The sequence below is a fragment of the Olea europaea genome, chromosome 6 (genome assembly GCF_002742605.1).
Source record: "Olea europaea var. sylvestris chromosome 6, O_europaea_v1, whole genome shotgun sequence".
Classification (NCBI taxonomy): Eukaryota; Viridiplantae; Streptophyta; class Magnoliopsida; order Lamiales; family Oleaceae; genus Olea; species Olea europaea.
The window spans coordinates 23528694-23543337 of NC_036242.1; the positions used below are offsets into that span (position 1 = coordinate 23528694).

The 14644-nt window shown below is 35.2% G+C and overlaps 1 protein-coding gene across 1 annotated transcript; it reads right to left on the reverse strand.

Annotated features, from left to right (window-relative positions):
• Nucleotides 1-11975: 11975 nt before the first annotated feature.
• On the reverse strand, nucleotides 11976-14373 carry LOC111396538 (putative NAC domain-containing protein 94). Its single transcript, XM_023022952.1, has 3 exons — nucleotides 13883-14373; nucleotides 13076-13377; nucleotides 11976-12960 (listed from the first exon to the last, which is right to left on the reverse strand). The coding sequence occupies exons 1-3, from the start codon at nucleotides 14061-14063 to the stop codon at nucleotides 12121-12123; spliced, it is 1323 nt and encodes a 440-aa protein (XP_022878720.1). The 5' UTR covers nucleotides 14064-14373; the 3' UTR covers nucleotides 11976-12120.
• Between the last annotated feature and the right edge of the window lie 271 nt (nucleotides 14374-14644).

Sequence of the window (14644 nt, forward strand, 5' to 3'; positions counted from 1 at the left end):
ACAAAAACCATCGGCTGGAACCTCAAAAATGAGATTACCATGAAACTGATGAATTCTTGCTATTATATTTATGAGACTAGGGAAGAAAACGAAGAAATCAAAGGCAAATATTTTACATTCCTTCACTCTAAAAGGGAAACCCACCAATCTTTGGTTCTACTATCAATCTAGAAAAGAAGAGAAAGAGTAGCAAATATTTTGGAAGAAGCCATTGTCTCCGGCAACGGAAGTCGAGGCAAACACGTACAACCAAACCTTCGGCAAAGACCATCGAGGCAGCTGGTGATGTGTGGGTCTTGAACATTTAGCCCTTGTTTGAGCCTCATTATTTCCAAAAAAAAAATACATTCTTAAACAGTGTTTTGACATCATTTCAATCGCATATTCTTTAATAAAATAATATTACACGTAAATTCAAAATTCTTTAGTATTTTTTAATAACACATTTCTTATCAATACACTATTCAAAAATTTATTTTCTCCCAAAAAATGGGGCTCAGGGCTTAATATGATAGGGACACTTTCTTGATAGTGCCAGGCTCAGATCGGGAAAAGAGATTATTTTCAAGATTTCTCGCAGACCTATGACTCGCAAATGGAGTATACTCACTTTTACAACTTGGTTGAAAACTATTGTTCACTCAATTTCATCAAAGGTTGTGGTGGTACATGTTAGTTTGGATTATGTGAACTTGGGCTAACTGCTTATGGAAAATGGTTCACAAATCAGGCCTCATAACCTTTCAAAAGCATTTGGGCCTATTAAATATTTCATTTTAACTTTTGGGCCATGGGAATTTTTTTCGAGAAAATTACCTGGAAACCTACTTTTAAACAATAGTTTTCAGAAATAAAGGGAATTAATTTTCATTTCATAAATCAGGTGGTAATTAGAAATTATTAAATTAATTAATACATAGTTAATAATAGAAAATGTTTTATATCTTCCCCCAACCAAAACCACCCACCACTCAAATTAAACTTTCTCTCTCTCTTCTTCCTCTCCTGCGTCTTCCAGGATTGATAAAAGTGGAAGATTTCTAAATTACAAATTTCAGAAATTTCAAAGTCAGGCGCCATTGATGGGACCCATCACGACAAATCTGCACCTATAACTTCACCACCCCCATCCTGTCACTACTACAGCCATGGGTTTCTATCAATCAAACCAAAATTTTGATTCGATTGTGTGCGCCTGTTCTTCTAATTTTGATTTAATTGGTTGGTGTTTTTTGAAGGTGTTGGTGGAAGTTATGGTAGTGATGATTGTTGTTGTGGATTTGAGTTAAAGATGTTAATAGTGGTGGTGGTAATTATTTTTTCGAGCAGATCTGCTGTTGGAGATCTAGTTTTTTCTGTTTCGAGATTTGGTTGTAACTATTTGTGACCTATTTTGTGTTAATTATGACCGGTTGTGACTTGAGATTGACCTGGTCACAGACAGTCACATTGAATACAAACTCCCGTATCAATTTACCCCAGATCTTGTATCAATTTTTAACCCACACACTCTATTTCTTCCCCCAAAAATTAGGTCGGCACTCTCTTACCCAAAAATTAGATCTAAGACTTCTTTCCCATCCATCCTCTAGATTCCGACCACCTACCACATCTCTCATCGGAGTTTCACAAGAGAAGTGTGGTGGTGCTGGTTGGTGTTTTTGAAGGATTGGTGGAAGTTTTGGTAGTGATGATTGTTGTGGATTTGAGGTGAATATAGTGTTTATGGTCATCAATTTGAGTTAAAAATGTTAGTAGTAGTGGTGGTGGTGGTGGTTATTATTTTTCCGAACAGATCTGCTGTGGTGATTGGAGAGCTGGTTTTTTCTGTTCGAAATCTGGTTGTGACTATTTGTGACCAATTTTGTATTGATTGTGATCGGGTGTGACTTGAGATTGATCTGGTCACATAAAGTCACAATGAATACGAATTTGGCCACAATTAGTCACATTGAAGGCAAAGTTGGTCACGATGATTCTCAGATAACAAAAGTCAGTGAATTGGTCACATATAACACAGGTATGGTCACGGATAACATGTGAAATTTCAAACTTTATTTATTAATATTGAAATTAATCATATGCATATTCATTCCACTTAATTAGGTCACAGATTCAATAAAATTAGTCACATATCTAATGGAACTGGTAACAGATCATTACTAAAAAAGAAGAAAAAATGTAGTTGTCGGAAAAGTGATGGATGATCGGAATATTCATCGAACGGTTGTCGGAGCATCGTCGGAATGTCATTGGAATAGTTGCCGAAATTGTTGTCGGAGCCGTCGCCGGAAGTGAGGTGAGGTGGGGTGGGGTGGAGAAAGAGTAAGAAGGTTTGATGTGATGGGTGGGTGGGGTTGGAGGTGAGGTGGGGTGGATTAGTAAATTAATTGTACTATATTATAATTAATATTTAGTAAATTTAATTATCACCTGATTTTTGAAAGAATTTTAGAAATTTGTTAATTTTGAAATGTGATTTTTAAATGGAGGATTTACGTGGTGTTTCCATTTTTTTCTTCTTCAAAGGCATTTGGGTCTATGGTCATTCTTATGAGATTTGGATAATTGGGCCCAGCATTTAATTTCCTTGGGATCTTTTGATTCTTACATGGATTATTATCATTGGGCCACTATAATTTATTACCACTTCTACATCTATTCACTATAATCGGGCTGCTCCTAAATCCTCTTTAGGCCTCGGTTCGGCCTGACTTTTGTATATTCCATTTGGGCTGTCACTAATTCTAATTTGCAAGCCTACATGCTCGGGCATCTACTGAATAAGATTTTGAAATTAGATTGAGTTTTCAAGGACAAGATACAAAATTTCATTATGTCGATTTGATATATATTACATCTTCATTTAACCTATTTTTATTTTCAATGTCAGTAAGATTTTTACATTACCTTATTGAGGGCCTATGCGATTTTATTATCCTAAATCGACATGAATACATGTTGCCAAAACAGATTAGAACATGGCCTGTTACATTTACTCCACCGCAGTAATCGATTTGGTCAAAAATTCATGTGCTCCGTGTTTTACATCGATTAATTGGAGGTTAATTGGATTGAATTGTACACTTTAACCTTGTCTTCTTAGAGATTAAACGTTATACAGAGTTGACACTACACAAGAAATTTGAGGAGAATTTGCAGTTTATGCTTCTGTTTCTTTATCAAATTCTTAATGTCAAATATTACCATTTGGGCACAAAATTAAGAATCACGACTATTTTAGCACCAAGCGAACTATTTTTTTATGAGTACTAGGACCTAATAATGAAGATAGGCAATGACAAAATTTGAGTTCAAGGTGGCAAAATTCTTCTATTTGCATTTAAAATTTATAGTGATATAACAACTGATGTGTGGATGAATTAATGTAATAATCATGATGACGAATTGCAAAGCTATATGAAATTTCCTATTATAATTCTTGATGGAGTCGTGGATGGGCTAAAAATCTTGGTAATGCAAATGAAGTATTTTTGCAATGCACGCTAAGTGTTTGATAAATTGCTTAGCTTGAAATTTTCCGGTTCAAATGCTCCATTGATTATCTTAATCATGAAGGCGAGCCCTAGCTAGTGGTTTTCTATTTATTGAAAGTAAGACATAACTCGTTGTTTTCCTATTATTAGAGGTAGCATTTTATAAGTCATCGTTCCTTGAATAAAGGAAGAGACGACATTTCTTGGAGTACATCAATCCTTGAATAAAGGAAGAGGAAGTATCTTAGAATCCTCATTCCTTGAATAAAGGAAGAGACAGTATTTTGGAGTCCTTGTTCCTTGAATAAATGAAGAGACAGTAAATTGGGATCATTTTTCCTTAAATAAACGAAGAAGTGATATATTAGAGTACTCGTTTCTTAAAAAAGGACGAGGCAAATAGCCAGACGTGTTTGCCCTTACAAAAGGAGCCTTTCTTGGCCTTAATCGCGAGATGCTTATCTCTAACCTCTCACTATCGTTGAGTTTAGCTGTAAGACATTGTCTATCTGAGGGCGGTTATTAGACTCTGATAGTTCAAGAGCTATTTGTGGGATGTCTATTCCTCACCTCGCCAGATGTTTATTTTTGACTTTGCGAAATGTTTATTCTTCGCTTTTCACTATCGTCGAGTTTAACTGTAAAACCTCGTCTATCTGAGGCCTACTATAAGACTCCGATAATTCAAGAGCTATTCGCGGGATGTCTATTCCCCGCCTAGCCAAATGTTTGTTCCTGGCTTCGCGAATTGCTTATTCCTCGCCTCTCACATCGTCATGCCTAGTTGTAAGATCTTGTCTATCCAAGGTTGCTTATAAGACTCGGATAGTTTGAGAACTATTCATGGGATGTCTATTCCCCACCACGCCATATGCTTTTTCCTGGCTTTGTGAGATGTTTATTCCTCGCCTCTCACTATCGTCGAGCTTAACTGTAAGATCTCGTCTATTTGAGGCCATTTATAAGACTCCGATGGTTCTAGAGCTATTCTAGGGATGTCTAATCTCCGCCTCGTTAGATGCTTATTCTTGGTTTTGCAAGATGATTATTCCTCACCCATCACTATCGTCAAGCTCAGCTATAAGACCTCATCTATCTAAGACCCGTTTATAAGTCTTTGATAGTTTGAGACAAGCCACCAACTTGATATTTATTTCTCACTTTGCAAGATGCCAAACCATATGAGTTATTACATTATAGCTGCACTTATCTTCAGAAAGCTTTAGCCATTTCCCATGCGCCGTCCGCTATGGGTCAGGGCCTCGGTTGAGATTAGCTCTATAAATTAAAAGCTTTAGCCATCTCCCATGCATCGTCCCCTATGGGTCAACGCCTTGGTTGAGATGAGCTCAATCAATTAAAAGCTTTACCCACCCCCACGTGTCGTCCCGTATACGTCAGCGCCTCGATTGAGATGAGCTCTATCAATTAAAAGCTTTAGCCATCTCTCACGCATCGTCTCCTGCGGGTCAACGCCTCGATTGGGATGAGCTCAATCAATTAAAAGCTTTATCCATCTCTCACGCATCATCCCCTGTGGGTCAATGCCTTCGTTAGGATGAGCTCAATCAATTGAGCTTTATCAATTAAAAGCTTTAGCCATCTCCCACGTGTCGTCCCCTATGGGTCAGCGCCTCGGTTGAGATGAGCTCTATCAATTAAAAACCTTAGCCATCTCCAATGTTTCATCCCCTATGAGTCAACACCTCGATTGAGATGAGCTCAATCAATTAAAATCTTTAGCCATCTCCCACGCATCATCCTCTATGAGTCAGGCACCTCAGTTGAGATGAGCTCAATCAATTAAAAGTTTTAGCCATCTCACACGCGTTATCCCCTATGGGTCAAGCGTCTCGATTGAGATGAACTCTATCAATTAAAAGCTTTAGCCATCTCCCATGCGTTGTCCTTTGTAGGTCAGCATCTTGTTTGAGATGAGCTCAATCAATTTAAAGATTTAGCCATCTCCCATGCGTCGTCCCTTGTGGGTCAATGCCTTGAGATGGGCTCTATCAATTAAAAGCTTTAGCCATCTCCCACGCGTCGTCCCCTATGGGTTAGCGCTTCGGTTAAGATGGGCTTTATCAATTAAAAGCTTTAGTCATCTCCCACGAGTCGTCCCTATGGGTCAGCACCTCAGTTGAGATGGGCTCTATCAATTAAAAGCTTTAGCCATCTCCCACATGTCGTCCCTTGTGGGTCAGCGCCTCGGTTGAGATGAGCTCAATCAATTAAAAGCTTTAGCCATTTTCACACGTCATCCCTTGGGGGTCAACGCCTCAGTTGACAAGAGATATCTACTTAAAAGCTTTAATATACACTCCGACGATCAAGTCAGTCGACTATGGTGGCAATGATACTGGGATGCCTCTACAACTTTTGTCTAGAACATCGCTTCAACTGCTTCTATCTATAATCTCATCTTTGCATCAACTTCATCACAGTGGCTTGTATTTCAAGACTATTGTGATACTAGTATCTTAGTGTCATTACATTATTATCACTGTCATATGCATTATATTATTACTGCCAAGTACGCATGTCACATCACTGCTAACATGCCTCATGACCCATGATACTTTTTACTAGCTAACATGCATGTCACATTCTCGTCAAGCATATGACCTGTTAGGATACACAATAGGCTTTCTGTATATTATATCTTGGAGAAATGTGATGTCATTATTCACTTTATAATTATGAGTGTTTGGAGGGGTAGATGGACCCCAAATTTATTTTATATATGTGCGGTGGAGATATTATATTGTATTACAAGTTGGTTTAGTCCATATTACAGAGAAGATGTTGTCGCAATTTCGAAACAATTCGAAGCCCTTGTTTATTCAGGCTGGCATACATATTTCTGAGGCAGTTCGTAAGTCCTCACATATTGAAGCTATTCATATTTTCTGAGGCAATTCATAAGACCTTGTCTACTTGACTACTCATATTTCAAAGTCTAACTAGCACATGAATTAATGACTCAGATTTCGGGAGACTATTGTTATATCCATAAATCATTTCATATTGGGCTTATCTACTGGATGTGGCCCATTAGCTCACCAAGCCCACCAGGCCCGTCTCCATTTTCTATATATATAAGAATCCATTTCATTTCCTGGTATAATTTCTAAACCCTAAACAAACCCCCTCTCTCGACTCTTGCACTATATATATAGTCCGACCATTGACTTGACCGTCAGAGTGCAAAAAGTCGTCGAACCTTTTTCTCGATCGACGGCCTTTGTCTCCTAATAGGGTGTTCCATGTGCAGAACACTTTCACGTGGAAAGGACATGGCGGGGATTCTGTTGGCAACATTTCTTAGGGTCAAAATGCAAAGAATTGGTTAAGTTTAATCCACATAAGCGTAATTAAACTCTATGAAAAAATTAGAAACAAAAGGAAGAAGAAAATGTAGTAAGAAAATAGATCTGAGGCAAGTGATTGACATTTTTTTCTTAAGACAAAATTGCCTCTCAATGGTGCAAATAGATTATGGCACTTGTCTCCTAAAATACAGCGAATTCAACTTGTGGAAGAAACACTTCAAACCACATGTAATATCTTAAATTAATGGAAAGAAAAGTCAAACAAAAAAAATGACAAAAGAGGAAAAAAATGGTAGGCGGTGGAAACTCAAACCAATCCATTATAAATTTATCCAAACCCAATTTAAAAACAAAAACACACACTACACAAATAAAGAAAATGAGCTAGAGAGAAAGAAGAAGAGAGAAAAGAGAAAGAAAAAAGAAAAGGAAAAAGAGGAAAAAAAAAAGAAAAATTCGCCAACATGTTAGGAATTAAGTGTGTTATACCATTAAACTTGAATTCCTCAATTTTGAAAGGTAAGTAAAAGGTTACTTATTGAAAGGTTATGTTTAATTTTATAGTTGTTAGATTAAATTCAATTTTATTGAAGGGATTAAGTATAATCAACTCCGAAATTGAGTAAAATGAAAAAAAAATTAGTTTTAGTAATTAAAGAGACTTTAGAAATCGTCTAAATGTGAAATAATTAAGTTTGAGAATTACCTATTTAATTAATGAAATTTTTTTAAAATAGTTAATTATTGATTTAAAAATTATATCATATTTTAGGCGGCGATACAGATATCGGGACAGCTTACCAACCGAGTTGATTTTAGCATACATAGTTCTGTGAGTGGAGAAATATAAATATTTTTAAAGTATTTATAAAGTAAGTATATTATTAAAGTATGTACAATTATATGTAATTATGTGTTCGAATTATATGGTTATTATAGAACTATCTTTTATTATGATACATGTGGGATTTCAAAAATTGGATACGGTATATTGTGAATTGGAATATGAGATATGATTTTGAGATCGACTAGAAAAGTACCCCGTGATTATATATTTTTTCTAATTCACAGAGGGGTCTTGACCGTGTTCTATCCTACACGGAGGGATCTTGACCTGAGATTGGTCTTGATCGTGTACATATAGTTTACATAAGGGCCTTCGTCGAGTTCTAGAATTGATTACTAGAGGTCTTTGAGACCGACTTTCGTTCACGGAGGTGGCCAAAGGCCCGTGGCGAAAGTTCTTAGCCCGAGAGCGGATTACATATTTCAGTCAGAGGGTACATTTTGATAGATTTTTTTATCACTTTTGATGTGATGAGATTATAGCGTGGTTATCAGCTAATGTTCATATCATGAATTTAAGATGATATTTTATGACCTTATGTGAATATTTCACTTTTTGGCTATATTTACATGATGGTAGCTTGTGAATTATCAAGTGATATTAATTTGATTTTCAATAAAAATGTATAAATGAAAAAGTATATTTATTTTGAACTTCTTCACTCACTGAGCTATCAACTTCATATATTTTTCCACGTTTTTCCTTATCAGGCAACAATTGAGTATTTGAGTATCTTCTGGAGTTGAGCCTTGATTTTGGAGTCAGAGCCATACGACAGAGTTTGTTAGTATGACTCGCTTCATAGAACATGTAGTTAGTATTTTAGGACGCATGTTCATGTCTGGATGTGATTTTGCATCATTTGTAAATAGTTATGGGGCTCACTATGTATTTTGTATTCCTATGTACATTTCATTTTATTTCTTGGTAAAAGTTGAGGTTTCGGCTTATCTTTATTATGTTATGTTATAGTTTAGGATTTGTGTGAAATTGATCACAGGTTGGTTAATCCTATTTATAGGGGCGATAATGCCGAAATTCTGTAAGAAAAATGATGTATAAAAAGTGATATATTTTACTTGTAGTAGCCTTGATGGTGGGTCTGACTTTTAGTTGGTATCTATTATTGGCGTATGCCATGTCCGGATTCGGTAGTGTTACACGGGGCGGGGTGTGTCATCACAAGCAACAGCGAACTCAAAGAAAATACTTCTCTCTACAAGAAAATGATTTTTGAAGAGATTTTGCAAGAGTTTTTATATAATGCTCAATACAAAATGATATAAGATGCATAATGGACGTCCAAAGAGTCATATTCATAGAAACGGAGAGGTCACCCCAAATTTTACTTTTGTTGTCACTATCCTCTCGCTCAAACACCAGCATCATATTTTCAATATAAATTTTTTGCATGCCTGCCTGTCGCTCGAGTGCTAGGCAAGCGATGGAGTTAGACGAATTTTCAAGCCAGTTTTTCCTCTTTTCTTTCTAATTTTAGAATGTAATTTCTTATTCATCCAGAATTGATTTTGAGATTTCAAATATACCACGACGATTTACTCGATGAGTAGAATAAGTTAGTCCATTTATATTTATAATTTGACATTCGAATTAAGTTTGAATATTTGGCCAAAGTTGACACAAAATCGCCTTCCATATTTAAGACTTAACCAAATTTTTAATTTTTAAAATTAAATTCCAACAATCCTTCACATAAATGAAAATTCAAATATGTTCATGCTATACAAAAGTATGATGCATTGTAGAGAGAAAGAGCATAAAAATATTGTATCGGGTAAGGTAACTTCCGGCTTTAAACCTTGTTTAGTGAAATACTATCGGATTTATTTGGCTAATTTGTGAACATGAAATTGAACCATTAAGCCTTTGGAGTAAACCAAGATAATAATACTCATATAAATATCTTAAATCATTCATGGTTCTCATGATCTGGTTCGCTTTGACCTTGAACCACTCTTGTGTTTTATAAGTGTTTTGAAAATTTCAATCTCTAAAATTTTCATTTAAGTGGCCCCATTTTACACTTATACTAGTGACCTCCTATAAAGATTATTATACCCTACTCCATTTGACTTTGTCAAGATATAGAAATCATTAAAATATATTGTTAACTTTTAATGTTCCGTAGAAAACAATTTAATTATCATAAGAATGAGTTGGGAAGTATTTCCTCAAGTGCTTGATTAAATCTTCATAATTTAGTTGTCCTCTTGAATCAAGATATTGAGATCTCTAGTTAACAAGGTAGGATTACCATTACGAATATTTTTACACAATAGGCTTTAATCCCTTTCCTTTCGATAGGCAACGTACTTGATTTCTAGGTAAACCTTTCGTAAGTGGATCCGCAATGTTCTCCTTTAACTTCACATAATCTATGGAGACAATACTATTAGATACCAGTTGCTTAATGGTATTATGTCTACTATGTATATGTCTAGACTTACCATTATACATGCTGCTTTGAACCTTTCCAATAGTCAATTGACTACAATGTATACTTAGAGCAGTTACCGGTTTAGGCCAACATGAAATGTCTTTTAAGAAATTATGAAGTCATTTTGTTTCATCTTCAACTTTGTCCAAAGCAATAAACTCTGATTCCATTTCGTTGATCGAGCTATACACGTTTATTTAGTTGACTTCTATAATATAGTAGCTCCATCAATGATAAATATATAACTAGTAGACTTAGAATCTTTCATGTCGGATATCTAATTCAGACACAATATCTTTCTAATATTACAGGATATTTGGAGAAGTATAATTCATAGGTTAAGGTAAACTTCAAATACCCTTGTTAAAACCTTCCAACGATCGTGGCTTGGGTTATTCGTGTTTCTATTAAGTTTATTTACAGCAAAAGTTATATCTGATTGAGTACAATTTGTAATAGACATTAAACTGTCTATAACTTGTGAATACTTTAGTTATGACACACATTCACCCGTATTTTTGACTAAGTGTAAAATTATGTCAATAGGAGCTTTCACAAGAGTTTCTTAAAGTGCATTATACTTTTTAAGTATATTCTCAATTTAGTGAGATTGTGAAAGTATAATTTTTTTTGATGTTCTAGAGATCTTAATCCCTAATATCACATCAGTCACACCCAAGTCTTTCATCTCAAAATGTTTCGTTAACATTTTCTTGGTGTTTATCATTATTTCGTGGCTATTAGCCATTATTAACATGTTGTTTATATATAGATATACAATCACATAGACTTTTGGTGTTTGTTTGATGTATACACACTTTTTACAAAAGAAGATAGAATACTGAAAATCCCAGCTTTTCTATAGTTCCCTTTGCATTATGTTCTTTCATCTTCTTCCTTCTTCTTGAGATTTCTTGGTGAAAATCAATGTAAAAAGATACATGTTTTCTAAGTGAATGATGAAGGGGTTTTTCGTTCTACATTCTTTGTGTGAGAATTGGTTGTAATCTCGATTTTTACCTTGTGATTTGAGGTCATGCTAGTGAGTTCGAGTGTAATTCTTAACACATGCTTAACAAAAGACTAAGTGTTAGAAATAATGATTGAACCTTCAAGACTTACACCAAAAAATCTTTATGTTCTTTATTATTTTTGGTTTATATTGTGTTCTTGGTGCTAGTTGTGTTTATATGGGGGACCAAAACAATTTACGGTATGAAGTATCTCACATTGCAATCCAACAAGAACATAAACTTTCTGTATAGCATTGGCTTTGCATGAACCGAATAAATGACTCGACTAAGACAAAGGTGTTGAGTTTTAATTTATCAAGTGAGCCTACATATATAATTAATTGTGTGTTAAAGGCTATCTTAAGATTAAGCATATTTAAAGTGATTTAATAAAGAATTAAAGTTATTGAGCTTTGGATATCTAAATATTGTATGAGCCTAAATATGTGTAGAGACTAGATTCCTTTGGATTGTATTTTATAATGAGTTGAAATACATATGGAAAAAAATATATATATAGGGATATGGTCCCCAAATCGTGTGTGACTTCTCATTCTTTGTATCATCCCATCAATACATGAATATCAAGAAAAATCATATCAAGGAGAAAGATCAAAAATCGCAATCAAGAATCAAGAAGAGCGTCCAATTCAAAATCTAGTAATAAAGAATTATTCCCAACAGATCAAATCTGCACTTTATAATTCTTTTGATGATTTGATATGGAGGAACTTGGCAATATAGAAAAAGGTTTTCTAAATTAAGATTCGTATTAAATCCAACAAAAGACAATTGTCATACAAACTAATGGTAAAGTTGGAGTCCTATATAATTTAATGTTTACAACACTATCCGTAAAATTCTACAAAAACATAAAACATTAAAAATAATGAAATATAACAAACAAATTCATAAGTCAAAAACCCAGATTAGAATTGGGATAATTAGTCTATCTGGTCAGGTATAGCAATTGTTAATTAGTAGAATAACTTGTTGAAAATTCAGTGGGACAAGGAGAGGAATCCCACAACAAATTTGACTTCCATGCATCGGCAGGCATACTCAAAGGGAAACTAAAAGGAAATCCATCTAATTGTGCCACATTATGGTCCTTCATTAAGCCCGTGTCTGGTTGATCCCAAATTTGTTGAGAACAATGTTTTATTTGTTGTATTAAGCCGGACGTGTCTTCTCCATGGCACATGTTTCCTTGCATGTCGTGTAATATTGCGGTGGAAAAGCTGTCACATTGCTCTTGCAATGTACTGCACTCCAAGTTCTTACCAAAATCTCCATATATAGAGTTCAGCAACATGGAAGAAGCATCAATGGTGCATTTTGAGGTGGGTTCTGCGGATGAGAACGTATAACTTGGAGTTAAGTTTCCATTGGAAATGGAAACTTCACAGGGTCTATTGTTAGTTTGGTTTATTGGTTTGTAGGGAGGAACTTCAACGGCAGAAAAACTAGCAATTGATGATTTTTCTATATTGTTGTTTAAGAAACCAAAATGGAAGGCTGTATTCGTTCTGTTTGCCAATGACATATTGTCAGTAATGAACTGATCAGGAGTAAAAGCACGAGGATTTATCATGTCAGATGTAGTAGTGGTCTCAGGTATTGTAGATATTGTTTCTCGTGCCCCTAATGAGTTACATAACGAGTTCGAAAAGGTAAAATCTTTAATGATTCCTTCATGTACGAGTGTGTTGCGAAAACTTGAACTGATGTCTTTCTGGTCCCAACAATGAGAGAATGCTCTTTTTGTGCTCGAGTTTGCCTTCTTGAAAATCCTACATATTGCCCATGACTCCTGAGAAATCCAAAAAGAAGAAGGAAAAAAATCCTATTAACAAACGAATATATTTGAAAAAAGTTAAAGACTAAAAATGATCAACTTTATGTTAAAGGAAATTTGATATACATACATTAGCTGGAATGTTTTTGTGGAGATATGGTTTAGGGGAAACGGAGTCGGGGACTGAGGGAAGCCGGAACTCGTGCATCATCCAGTCTGTTTTTATACCTTTTGCTGCTCTCCCTTTGTAGAAAACCAGTGACTTCTTCAAGCCAATACATTTTGAGTTCTCTGAGGAGTATATAGGCCTATCAGTCCCTGTGGCTTTCCAGAATCCGGCTCCAGTTACACGGTTAGGACGCGCACTGTTTCTATATTTTCGGTCCCTTGGACAGTAAAAGTACCATTCTTTTTCTCCAGTTGTTGCCAGTTCTGGGTTGCAGAAAATTATGAGCACCAAGAACTAGATAGTTAGGTTGCATGTTATCATAGAGAAAACATAGCAAGAGTATGTTTTAGAAATTTCAAAGGAAAGCTGGTTAAGATCTAGTTCTGCTGTCTGGAGATATTTCAGTAGATCTAGCAATACACCCAAAATGTGGGCCAAAAATAAAAAAAATAAAAGTAAAATAAAAAAAATCATGTGGCTGACCCTAAACTTTTTGGGAAAAAGATTTGAACTTGAAAAATCCTTGCATGTACGTGCGCACACACGCACATGCACAGTGTGTTGTCATATGGCTATTGATATACGCCAAGAAAGAATAAAAGAACTAAAGGGTCTTAAAACCAAAGTAAATCAATAGGTAAAGGAAGTGAAAAGTTCAGTTAGAAAACCTGGGAGAGAAATAATAACAAGAAAACATTCTGAATCATAGATCAAACTAGGTTTAACAGGAAAGCACTTCAAACTTTATAACAAAGAGATTGTTCTTACTTGGAAGATCCCATGGATCATATTTGTAGATGTCAAGTTGCTTGATGAGTTCAATCGAAAGAGGCCTCTGCTGAATCTTTCTTCTTAGATAAAACCCTACTAGTTCTTCATCAGTCGGATGAAACCGGAATCCTGGCAGCATGACTTCATCCATTTTCTCACTCTCATTTCTCTCCTCCATACTTTTTTCTTCTTAAACAGATCTTTAATTTCTGTATGTTTTGAAATATTCTTCCAGAAAATTAGACAAACAAATTGTTAGCTTTACCTTCACTAGCTATAGGTAGCTGGACCAAATGGTTTAGAAAATAAAAACCAGTTTCAAGAAAAGGAAACAGAAAATCTTGAACATAAATCCTTAAACCTAGTTTGAGATCAACTATGAAGTTTTAACCTAAAAGCATGCTGTCCAAACAGATAACTCAAAAGAGTGAGTGAAGAATCCCTTAATTTGAAGTGATTATATGCACCCCGAGAAGGGGTCTGCCTCCGAAGGATCAGCCGACTTTTGTGGTGACTTTAAAGAAGCTTGTTTTTGAGAAAATAGCCACCCAGAAAACCCCAAGTCAAAAATATAAATTCTTAGCGAAGACTCTTAATTTCTTATACTTAAATGGCTCATGACTCAAATAGTGTTTTGTTTAAGTCCAAATTGAGGAATCTCAAGAAACACCAAATCACCCCTCATGGGGATTGGGATGTAATTAAGTGTGATTTTCATGCATAATAATATTGATATTAATTAAGGGAAAATTTGCACCA

Excerpts from the sequence above, each read along its gene's own strand:
- LOC111396538 (XM_023022952.1), bottom strand. The coding sequence starts at position 14,063 with ATGGAGGAGAGAAATGAGAGTGAGAAAATGGATGAAGTCATGCTGCCA. Across the intron at positions 13,378-13,882 it reads TGATCCATGGGATCTTCCAA|AACTGGCAACAACTGGAGAA; the intron begins GTAAGAACAATC and ends TCTGCAACCCAG. Across the intron at positions 12,961-13,075 it reads ACAAAAACATTCCAGCTAAT|GAGTCATGGGCAATATGTAG; the intron begins GTATGTATATCA and ends TGGATTTCTCAG.